At 38.6% G+C, this 11,921-nt stretch overlaps 2 protein-coding genes across 3 annotated transcripts; one reads left to right on the top strand and one right to left on the bottom strand.

Moving 5' to 3' along the window:
* The first annotated feature begins 5,420 nt into the window (after positions 1–5,420).
* LOC133861865 (universal stress protein PHOS32-like) lies at positions 5,421–8,576 on the top strand. 2 transcript variants are annotated; one of them, XM_062297686.1, is made up of 3 exons: positions 5,421–6,151; positions 7,520–7,566; positions 8,294–8,576. In XM_062297686.1, exons 1-2 carry the CDS (start codon positions 5,530–5,532, stop codon positions 7,525–7,527), a joined length of 630 nt encoding a protein of 209 aa, XP_062153670.1. In that variant the 5' UTR covers positions 5,421–5,529; the 3' UTR covers positions 7,528–7,566; positions 8,294–8,576. The 2 variants fall into 2 exon arrangements, with proteins under 2 accessions (XP_062153670.1, XP_062153669.1); XM_062297685.1 differs by having other exon boundaries at positions 5,422–6,151; positions 8,291–8,576.
* A 1,567-nt stretch (positions 8,577–10,143) lies between these two features.
* On the bottom strand, positions 10,144–11,497 carry LOC133860761 (senescence-specific cysteine protease SAG39-like). The gene is made up of 2 exons (XM_062296370.1): positions 11,010–11,497; positions 10,144–10,920 (listed from the first exon to the last, which is right to left on the bottom strand). Exons 1-2 carry the CDS (start codon positions 11,437–11,439, stop codon positions 10,328–10,330), a joined length of 1,023 nt encoding a protein of 340 aa, XP_062152354.1. The 5' UTR covers positions 11,440–11,497; the 3' UTR covers positions 10,144–10,327.
* Positions 11,498–11,921: the final 424 nt, after the last annotated feature.

Raw genomic sequence — 11,921 nt, 5'->3', positions numbered from 1 at the left:
TAAAAAAATTTTACCCCCCCAATTTTATTTTATCTTTTTTATTTTTTTTTATTTTTTAATTCTGCTCCTCAAATTCCAAATGCTTCCCCGACCCTTACTGTGAAGCCACGATCCGGAAAGGCCCCCCACTGTACTTGTTCTCATTAAAACACGCAAATCCACAAAGTGAATTTTCACTCTTATTTTTCTAACAAGATTTTTATCACATATAATGTTGATAAACCAAGGCAAACTCAGCCATCAATCACGGGAGTCCATATATATAGAGGTAAAGCCACCAATCAATTTTTTTTTTTTGTTTTTTGGTGTTAACGTGTCACATTCATCTTATAAATTTTCATAGCTTTTATAAGTTCCCTTTAAATGGTTTATTAAATTGTATACAATTTGAGTAGCTTCATAAAGATAAAGATAGGGATGCGGACTTGAGACGTGCGATTTACCTGTATGGAATGAGTGAGCTTCGCAATTTCATTTTTCTAATGCTATCTGAATTGCATAGAATTCTAACAACAAATTTTAAGAAGAACCAAATCCACAAGTTACTGGGGCTAACAAATTTTAAGAAGAACCAAATCCAAATCCAAAATATATATATTTTAATTGTATGATTTAATTAATCGTTAATCATCACTATTTCAAAATATTTTAGTTTAGTTGGTAATTATTGACCTTTTTATACTTATTAATAAGGGTTAAATACGTTTGATTTCGCTGTGTTTTAGCGCTTTTAGTTTTTGTCTCTTATGATTCATTTCGTATCGCAAATGGTATCTTGATTATAGCGAAAAACGAAAATAGTACTTCCGTCCATTTTCTGTCCAAGAACTTAACAGAAGTACACATCAATGCTACTAAACCCCTTTTAGAAGCTGACACATGTCCCATATGCCATTAGATACATCCTACGTGTTAAATCAATGCCACTAAACTTAATCCATGTAAATTTGTACAAACATCCATTTTCGTCTTCCTCTCTCCCAAATTCTCAAAAATGCTTGAACCTTAACCGGGAGGAGGTCCTCCGCTACAAGCCCACCGCCTCCGCCCTCATTGACGAGCTCGAGAAGCTCCGACAGCCCCTCTCCCAAGCCGTCTCTGAGGAGCTCTCCCTAGCCACCTAGCACCACCAGTTGTCCTCCGACTCTGCCACGACTAACAATCATCCCCAAACCCCCGAAGACCACCACCACGAGCGTAACAGCGACCAACCAAACCTCGGCATTGCGGAGGATCTCCTCAATCTACTCTACTTTGGCTCGCTCTTCAACATCAAGCCACAAAGCAATTTCACGGTGACCATGCTGGCGAGGATGCACGAGCACGGGTGTTGCCTTACCTACGACTACGTCACCAACGACATCATCGATCTGCTCGGCAAGCAGATCGTGGACTTGATTTCGACGCTCAGCAATTTGTTGATTTCGCACTCGGTGGATTCGAGCTTGTCGTACAAGAACACCTTGTAGCTTGTCCAACAAGAACGCCTTGCAGCGTGTTAGTCTGGGTTGGTCCCTCCTACGTGGGGGACCAACCCAGACTAATGAAACAGGGGTTGTCACCCTTGTTTCTGTTGGCAGCAAGCAAGTCACGCACAATGCGTGAATTGAGACCAAAGAAGAAGAAAAATGAAAAAGAAAAAGAAAGAAAAGGCTTTCATTTTTTCAAGCTTGAGACAGAGAGTGAAGCACTTAGTTTTGAAAAGAGCTCGAGCAAACAGTGAGAGAAGGAGAAAAAATAGAATTTTTCACATAGCTATTTCCGTAAGAGATTGGAGAGTCATCTATGGTCTGATCTTGATGAAATTTCAATATGTTATTCCTGACAACGAGGGCTACGTATTGATTGGTGTCGATCGTTGGACTTCTTCTCCAGTTGCTCAGTTGTTCATCCTCACTTGGTGAGACATTTCTTTGTTGTTGTTGAAATTCACTTTTAAAGTGATGAATTTATGTTTTAATCCAAGAATGTGTGTATTCTTGATGTGGTGATAACCTCTAGATAATGTTCTAGAGAAGACATTTGTAAGCCCATTATTGTTGATAGTGGAAGTTTTTAACTGAACTAGGTCCCGTGGTTTTTCCCTTCACACCAGAGGGTTTCCCACGTAAAAATTTTGGTGTCTTACTTGTGGTGGTTGCTGGATTTATTTTTCTGCATTGTTCTTGTGTAAGTTGATATTTTTTGTGCTAGATTGACTAATTAATTTGAACAAAAAGGGGTAGATAATTTTTACTGTGTATTTTGTTATTGACATTCACCCCCAACACAGCACTGCATCCAGCACGCCGAGCTTTGGCTCGCCAACGCCGACCGGCCGTTTGAGCCTAATTCCAACATTACTTGTAAATATTGGTTCACGAGCTTCCTTTTTTCTTTTTTCTTTTTTATGCATAATCTGTTAAGATAAATGGCTTCAAATTATTTCACCGTATAGACCTCCATTAACGGTTGTGAAAAATAAAAGGACTTCTAATTTATACAAGTGTGTGTGAACAGTGTGCAACAAAATATTAAATGTGAAAATTAAAGGAGACAAATATTTTGTTGACGAAGTGGAAACTCAATTAAGAGAAAAACTACTCTGGGGCAGCCAAATCCAGGATATCCATTATTCAGAAGACAAATTTAGATACAAAGCAGTAACACTCACATACCCCTAATGCAGTGGTCGCACCTTGCTCTCTAACGTGTAACCCAACACGAACGCCTCTCAACCAGGTCTCTTACCTGAAGGGGTCTTCAATGGAATCTTTTACCTTAGGGTCAACCCCTAAGATAGACTTCACGGCTGATCAAATCACACACTTGGCAAAGCTAGAGAGCTAGCAGATCTTCAAAATCTCCCTAAACACCCTCTCTAAGCTGTAGAGAATTCACCACCGAATTCTATGTTGAAAGCATGCCTCAAGCCTCTTATTTATAGGCTTTGGAAACCCAAAATCGCGTCCAAAAAACGTTCTGTGGCACGTGCGTTCGGACGGGAGTCATGGCCGTCCGGACGGGCAACCTTTTACTTGTCCGGAAAGTATTCTGGAATTTTCTGCATGGCCGACCTGACGAGCAAATCTTTCTGTCCGGACGGAGGCCGTCCGGACGCTTCTGGCGGCTGTCTGGATGCTCAAATTACTGCATTTTTTTCTAAGCTTTCCAATGACACCAATTTTGTCCCAATCCAATATTTGAGTAAAAAGTTATGACCAAAATACCGGAAGGTGTCCAGACGGCTTGACCGAGCTTCCGGACGGTCAACTGCAACTGCCTCTCCAAGATAGCGCTGAAAGCTTCCATAACAAGGCCGCGTCCGGACGGTGTTGCCCTAGCGTCCGGACGGTTACACTTCGGCTGCACGAAATTACCATAATAAGGCTTAGAGCGTCCAGACCTTGAAGGCTAACGTCCGGACGGTTGAACTGGTGCACGCAATTTCCATATATGAAGCTTGATCGTCCGGACCATGAAGGCTGACGTCCGGACGGTTAAACTTGGTATGCATGTTCTTGCCTTATAGAGGACATCGTCCGGACGGTAGCAGCCGTTTTCCTATAACTGTGTCTTGAGGCAGAAACTCTAATTCTTGTCAAACATTGAATGGCGTCCGGACGGTATAACCATGTCGTCCGGACGGATGCACTGAAACACTGAGATTTTCTCGAACTCTAAAGAGCGTCCGGACGATTTGCCATTACGTCCGGACGGATACAATCTTGAACTGTTCGAAGCTTCTAGACACTGATGGGCATCCGGATGGAAAGATCTCGTCGCCCGGACGGATGTTGTTGACTGATGAGCGTCTGGACAACTGACAGGGAACTGAAATAAATCCTTGAAAACTTCACAGAATCTTCTCGAAGAACATCGCTGAAGAGTAGACTCTGGATAAAGCAGCATCCCTGTGAAAGCAGCAACATTACATAAAAGTGATTTTGTCCAACAGAATGCAGTCAACACAAAAACTAACAGGTTGTACCAAAGCTGGTTAAGGTTAAAGTATTTTTGGGAATTTGGGAGAATTGTGGTGAGGAAGACAAAAAATGGAGGTTTATACCAATTTATGTGGATTAAGTTCATATTATGTGGCATTGATTTAACACCTAGAACGTATCTAATGGCATTTGGGTCAGGCATTTGGTCGTCGAGGTGACTTGGCTGGAGAATTGACAGTCCGACAATGGGGAAGAGGATATGGAGGTGCACAGTGTAGCTGAGGAAGATATCTAGAAAGAAGAAGAATGACGTCAGTTTATAAAGGGAGGTTTAAATGAGTTTTTCAATTAATAAAATGCCACATCAGATTCCATATTAGTTTGTAAGCCTCCATTCGTAAAAGTTTATAAGTACCTCTAGCATTTCTCCTAATATATATCAGTCCAACAAAATGTGGGTGAGATGAGAGTATAGTTTCGTTGGAATTCGGCCACCTGGCCGGACACTGGCAGTATAGGCTAGATTCCAGCTAATTTGGTCGAAATCGTAGCCGGAATCCGGCGATGGTGGCCGGACGTTGTCAGATTTCGACGGCGGTCGTCGGTGTTGGAATTTGGTAAACGGGAACCTTTAGCGGTAGATTCGGGCTATTAACAAACTCCAATGTTCGGCGGTTGAGGATTCCCATGAACGTGCCTGCAAGAATGAATCGTATTCCAAAAATTAAAGAAGCTTTTACGGTCAAATTGAAAATGATTTTTGTTGACCATTATTTTCGCCCCCACCAAACACCGGAAAAATACCAAAATTATTTTTCAAAAAATATTTTATGCCAAAACAAATGGAGCATTACCCGGAACCAATTGACTCTTCACTTGAATATCATCCGTATTTTAGTTTTTTTTTTTTTTTAAAAAAAAAATATCGAAAAAAAATCAGCATCTTGATTAAATTGTTTTTATTTGTTAAAGGTCTTTTGGATGCACTACTCATTGGTGATTTTTTTATGTCAAAATATCAGGTAATTTTAGAAGTCCATTATGTGTCACTCTTACGTTTATCTAAAAATGAGGTGACTTTTAAAATTACCATTTGATCAAAATCACCATTTGATCAATCACACACCTAATGATGATTTTAAAAACAACCTCATTTTTTATGGACACTTGATAGATCATGTACTAATAGAATTACTCACTTGTGATTTATTACTATTGAATTTTGATAAAATTGTGATTTTAAAAGTCACTTCATTTTTAGATGAACTTATAAAATTACTCTAAAATATCACATATAGTTCGTATGGTAGGATTTTATTTATTTATTTATTTATGTACCTTAGATGCTTATACTAGTTTTATTAATAAAATTCCCTAAATTAGAATGATTTATAAATTGATATTAACTCTAAAATCTAGAGTTTATTAATTATATAATTACCCTGAAAATAAATAAATCTAGTCAGCTTTGAACCTTGCGCAGTCAAAACTATCCATAACCATAACCATAACCATAACCGTCCCAATTCCCACCCTTGTGCCATAACTCCTTGACTCAAACTTGCAATAACACAGAGCACAGAGACTCGTGCGATTCACCGTGATGAGCTCCCACCGCAAGATCGCGATCGCCGTGGACCTAAGCGACGAGAGCGCGCACGCCGTGAGATGGGCCGTGGAGAACTACCTGCGGCCCGGGGACCACGTGGTGCTCCTCCACGTGCGCCCCACGAGCGTCCTCTACGGCGCCGACTGGGGCTCCAAGCCCATTCCATTCCCCAATGCCCAAAATTTCGACTCTTCCCCTCTCTCCATGGAGGCCTCCCAGCGAAAGCTGGAGGACGATTTCGACAATTTCACGGCCACCAAGTCCACGGCCCTGGCCCAGCCCCTGGTGCAGGCCCAAATCCCCTACAAAATCCACATCGTGAAGGACCACGACATGAAGGAGCGGCTCTGCCTGGAGGTGGAGCGCCTGGGACTCAGTGCCATGGTCATGGGCAGCCGAGGGTTCGGGGCTTCCAAGAGGACGGCCAAGGGGGGTAGGCTGGGCACAGTCAGCGACTACTGCGTGCACCACTGCGTGTGCCCCGTCGTCGTCGTGCGCTTTCCGGACGAGAAGGAGGACGGTCATCCTCAAGTCGGGAAGATCGCTGACCAGGTGGAGCTTCACCCCGTACCCGAGGAGGACCACGAATACCAAGACGCTTCGGACGAGCCCAAAGGTCGTTCAATTAATCATTGCTGCGATTCTTTTGCTTGTCATTTAGCATTCTAAATATCATAATAATAATAATAAAAAATTATCTGTTTATATTAGTTATTCACTGTTTAAAATTAATTATCCCGTATTTTCTATGTTAATTATTCACTTTTACTATTTTATTTAATAACTATTCACTTCTTTATCTTATTTAAATATGTTTTTTAAATTGTTATTTTTATTAAGAGGAAAAAAAAACAATAGAATAAAACATGTTTTGTAAAATAACCTTTGGTTATAGCCACTCTACATGTCTAGGTGCTGACTTGATAGGGAATTGTTGTTTTCTCTACTTTGTTCTACTTGATATGAGCTCCTACTTTGGTTTATTTAGAGTTGCATCATGAGTATTAGAAAGAGTGGGGTGAGAATCACGAGAAATTGAAAGAATATTAATTAAATGATTAAATTTGTCATTTTTTATAAGCCTAAGCTTATGAAATAAACAATAATTTTACATTGTATCATAGAGTAGAAGTCTTGAGTTTGAACTTTATTTTAATAATCTACATCTCATTTTAATTAAATATATACCGTGTTAGAGTCTCATTTACTGGGTGTGAGTTTAAGTGTATGTTAGAATATTAATTAAATTGTTAAATTTATCATTTCTTATACACACTTAAAGTTATTGCAATTAGTAGTGATTCAACCAATTTTGTTAAATTATTATTAATTAAATAATTAAATTTTTATAATTTTCTATACACTTAAACTTTTGAAATAAGTGAGGATATAACCGGTTTTGTTAACTTATTATTTGTAATGTTGGCTGTTTTAATCTTTTAGATTTAGTTGTTCTGGTACTGTATCCCCCTTGTTGAGGGATACCAGTGGGCTTTACTTCTCCAACACATTGGGTACAACTGATGGTTCATCATCAATTTTGTCACATATTTGTTCCATTTTATTCATGTTAAAGGATAACAAATCATAGAAGGGAACAATATTATGTATCTGCATTACTCAACAAATATTTAGTTAAAGAACATATTTTTCTATCTTAGCTGTCCACTTTTTCAAAGCACTTACATCCAACTCAGTATTTTAGTTATTCACTTTTACTATTCCATTTAAAATATTCTTATTCATTTATTTTTAATATTCTCAAAAAGAAGAGAGAATCAGATTTTGTACTGATGCATTGTTAAGCTACAGTGTTTGACAAATTTGCTAAGCACCGTAACAGCTAGTCAAATCCTTAATCAAAATAGGTAGTCGGGAGTGGAGCTTTTTTTGGTATGTTTTGCTACAAGACTAACCAAAATAACCTTACGGCTATTTTGGCTACCCCAATGTGAATGCTCTAATATCATGTATTTTTTAGCAGATGCTTAAAGAGTGCTCCGTGTGATGGCAAAGTCCTCCTGAGCTCAGGTGATGCATAAATAGTTATTAATTTACAGTATTGTCTTTTGGCTTCTTCTTCGTCCTTTTTCCTTTTTAACAACTGCTGTTTTAATTTGTACTGTTATTATGAGAGGTTGATACACAGACATTGCTAGTAGACCATTTTGTGCTCTTTCTTTTCTAACCTCTTGACACAAGGTTCTGGCACTCCTTATTCTTTCAAGATAGAACTGGATTTTTTTTTTTTTTTTTTTTTTTTGGGATAAATAGAACTGGTATTTTGACCTTAGGAGGTGGGAATTCATCGTGTTTTAGTAGATTCTTTACATCTGATGTTGTATTCTATATGCTTTTCCAATTCACAAGCTTGGTTAATTATGTCCTGAATTGCTGTAGTAGTTAAATGTTGGTAGAATATGAATTAAGTGGTTAAATTCAATATTTCCTATTAGTTTAAGATTTTGGAATAACTGGTAATATAATATGATATCAGAGTAAACGTCTGGAGTTTGAACTTTGACTCCATAATTTATTCCAAAACTCAAGTATTGGGCCTCACTTATTGAGGAGAGTTTGAGCCCACACTTGAATGAAAGTTTTAAAATATCAATTAGATGGTTAAATTCGCTACTTTTTTATCAGTTTAAGCTTTTAAGATAACCGGTAACTTAATAAATTTCAATTGATATTATGATTTACCGGTGGGAAGAAGAAAAAACTGACACCATGTGGCATTGCATCTATCTTGTAGAAGGTGATAAAGGCAACTGGAAATAGTGGAGGGTGCAATATGGAGACAAAATGTGACGAATGTGATGGAGATTTCTTCTTGGTGCATGTAAAAATGGATGGTACGTAGTGGCGTTTTTGGTGGCTGTCTGTATGTTCTTGTCAATTGCATTTCCTCAATATGTAGTGTTTGGTGAATTGATGGTATATATGTAATTATGTATGGTGAACTTCTTTGGGGACTGCAGTTACTGTCTTGTATAGGAACCGGTTTTTGTTTATAACTTTGCAAAGCCATTTCTTTACTACACTTTGCTTGTAGGTCATTTTTTTGAAATTCGGGAAGGCACAAGAGAGGCAGTTGTAGAGTCTATCTGTTCTGAACAGCTTAGGATGTGAGACCCCGCAATCCCTTTCTTAGGATGTTCGAATTTCTATGAAATTCGAGTAGCTTAATAATAGAAAATCTCAATCCGTCGGTCCAAGTATGCATAACGATTTTATGGGCTTCTCTGCTATAATGACATGCAAATGTTGATATAGAAATGTAACCAGTGTCAAAGAAAAATATAGAAGGTGAGAATTAGAAGAAAAACATAATTAGAAAAGAAACATGGTTTGCAAACTCAGTTGATGCTTTTTGTTTGAAAGGATCAAAAACAAGAAGAAACAATACACTTTCGACGTTCAAGATCTCTACCAGGACTACTAGGACTACTGCCATTACCACTGTAACATTCCATTGCGAACTTCCTCGACTTAATGGAGTAAGAGGAGAAGAACTCAAAGACACATAATTTATACGCAAATTTCATAGAGAATTCCCTAAATTTTTAGGGAGCCAAATGAACTTATCTTGGTCTTAGGATTGAGGAATGGCTAATTGTTAAATCGTCATTTATTTCAAAAGCTAAAGTGACAAGAATGAATGAATTTAATCATTTAATTAATATTTTATGAAATTCATATTATTAACTTAAGATGCCTGAATTTCTATGAAACTCGAGTAGCCTAATAACAGAAAATCCTAATCCGACAACAAGTATGGATGATGACTTTAAGGGTTCTATGCTATAATGACATGCAAGTATTGATATAGAAATGTGAACATTGTAAAAGAAAAATATAGAAGGCGACTCAGGCGAGAATTAGAAGAAAAGCATAATTCAAAAAGGAACCTGATTTGCAAACCCAGTTGAAGCTTTTTGTTCAAAAGATCAAAAACAAGAAAAAACAATCCGCCTTAGATGTTCAAGATCTCTACCAAGACTTCCACCACAGTTACAATATTCTATTGCGAACTTCCTCGGCTTAATGGAGTAAAATGAGAAGAATATCATATCACAATAAAGCTAAGAGACTAATATATGCGAGCTAAGGAGCTTGAATATGCAATGTTCAATGCTCATCAATGTTCAAGAGGAAGAGAGATTGAAATCTGAGAAACCAGAGGTTCTCATGGTTACTCATGCTAAGGAAAAAGCCAAGAAGAAGAAGAAGAGGAAGAAGAAGAAGTATTGGAACCTGAGAAGCTAGAAGTTGTTCTCATCATTACTCACGCTAAGGAAAAGGATAATTGGTCAATAAACAAACTCATGCTATGGAAAATGCCAAGAAAGACAAGCAAATGATTACTCATGCTAAGGCGGAGAGATTGAAACCTGAGAAATCAGAGGTTGTTCTCAGGGTTACACATGCTAAGGAAAAGGCCAAGAAAGACAAGCATGCTCAACAAATGAAAAAGAATAAGACGAAGAAGAAGAACAAGAAGAAGAATGCATTGCTACTTTCCGTTGGTTTTGGTAAGGAGAGTTTCTTGCATTGCTACTTTCCATTGTTTTTTGGTCATGGATGTAGCTCAGATATTAACATGACTAATATTTTAACTTTCTCAATAATATTTCTGGTATAAATGAGAAATACACAAGTTCCTGTCACGATTATATATATCAATCAAGACTGAGAACGTCGGAGGGAGATGAGAATTAAATAAGCAGACACATGCATAATATATTACATATTAAATGTGACAATTTGTTCTGATTAATTCAGATTCACTTCATGCAGTGGGGTAAGAGGCTTTCATAGCTATGCCACAGAGGCCTTCCTTTGCATCAACATCTCTTTGCATCCGTATGTACCCTTCTTCGCCCCATTGTGTGCCCCACGAGTTCTTCACCAGCCAATATTTAGTCCCATCGTCACTAGTCCCGTACCCAACAGCGGTAACTCCATGGTCCAATTGCGTGCCACAGGCACCGATAAAGACACCTTTTGAATAGAATTGAAAGCCAGACCCCCCGGCATCAATGGCAACAGAAACCGGCTGGTGAGCAACAGCGTTGAGAAGGGCCTCTTCACTGTTGGCAGGCACATCTTCAAAGCCATTTATCTCGGCCGCATGGATGGCTTGTTTGTTAGTGTTGCAGGTTCCGTCAACACCCTTGTAAGGATAGTTAGCTTCTGATGCGAGGCCGTGATTATGTTGGATGAATGTGAAGGCGTTGTCCATCAAACCTCCTTCACAGCCTTGGTCCACGCCACTGGTGTCACAGTCAACCAACTCTTGCTCGGATAAAGAGATTAATTCACCAATTGTCAGCTTGGTAATACCTTCTGTTGCTGCTACTGCTGAAAATGCCCAGCAACAACCTATAGTGTTTGACAAATAATAATTATATAGAGTTAGATCCATATCACATTTGTCAATCTAGCTAGTAGAGATACTGATATATACTTACCGCATTGTCCTTGGTCCTTGACTGGTGTCACGGCTCCTTTCATTCTCCAGTCCATAGCAGATGGCACTGCGGAGACATTTCCATATTTGAAAGAAGTGGACTTTGTGGAACAAATATGGCCCTTGAATCTATTCCGTGAGGCTTTGAACTCTTCATTTGTGAGATCTGCAAATTGGTTAACACTCAGCTTGTAAGGTTTGTTTGCATCTTTGTTAGAAGATTCAATAAGCGCCACATTTTCCTCGAATATCTTGTAGTGTTTCTGCTTCTCGTTAATGTCCTTATACACACGACCATAGCTTGCCATCCACTCCTCGTGCCTCTCACGCATTGATGCATCTTGGAGGCTGCGAGCTGCAGCTAATTGAGAAGCCAAAGCTCCCAATGTGACCATCACAACCAAACAAAAGCACTGGCTAACGAACCCCATGGAACTTGTATTAATTACTGCTTTCAGCTAGCTAATATTTGATTAATTGAACTTAATTACTCCACAGCTGCTCCTAAGATCTTTATAGAGGCTAGGAATTTGCGTACTAATCTAGGGTAATGTTAAAGAAAGCATTAATTTCCTCATCATCGTGCCTGATACAATTTTCTGATTTGGACCCATAAAATAATGCGTTCAGTTTGATTACTCTTATATTGGTTCTTTTTGTATTTGGGGCTCTCACATCAAACCAAACCAAAATGGTCTCACCGTAACGTTTCACTCATCTGCGCAAGAAGTACTTGTCTTTTAGAAGATATATACAACGTAGTCTAAACGATGTGTGATTCTCCAAAAGCATCACAAAGTTGTTAATTAAAAGAAGCTTCAAAGCACAAGCTATCGTTATATATATATATTAGGCCTAGCAAATCAGCAGGATTTGAGACCCCGCAACCTCTTTCTTATGATGTCCAAATTTC

Source organism: Alnus glutinosa, chromosome 2 (genome assembly GCF_958979055.1).
Source record: "Alnus glutinosa chromosome 2, dhAlnGlut1.1, whole genome shotgun sequence".
Lineage (NCBI taxonomy): Eukaryota > Viridiplantae > Streptophyta > Magnoliopsida > Fagales > Betulaceae > Alnus > Alnus glutinosa.
Note: the sequence above shows the minus strand (reverse complement) of the source record. Positions and strands in the feature narration are given on the sequence as shown.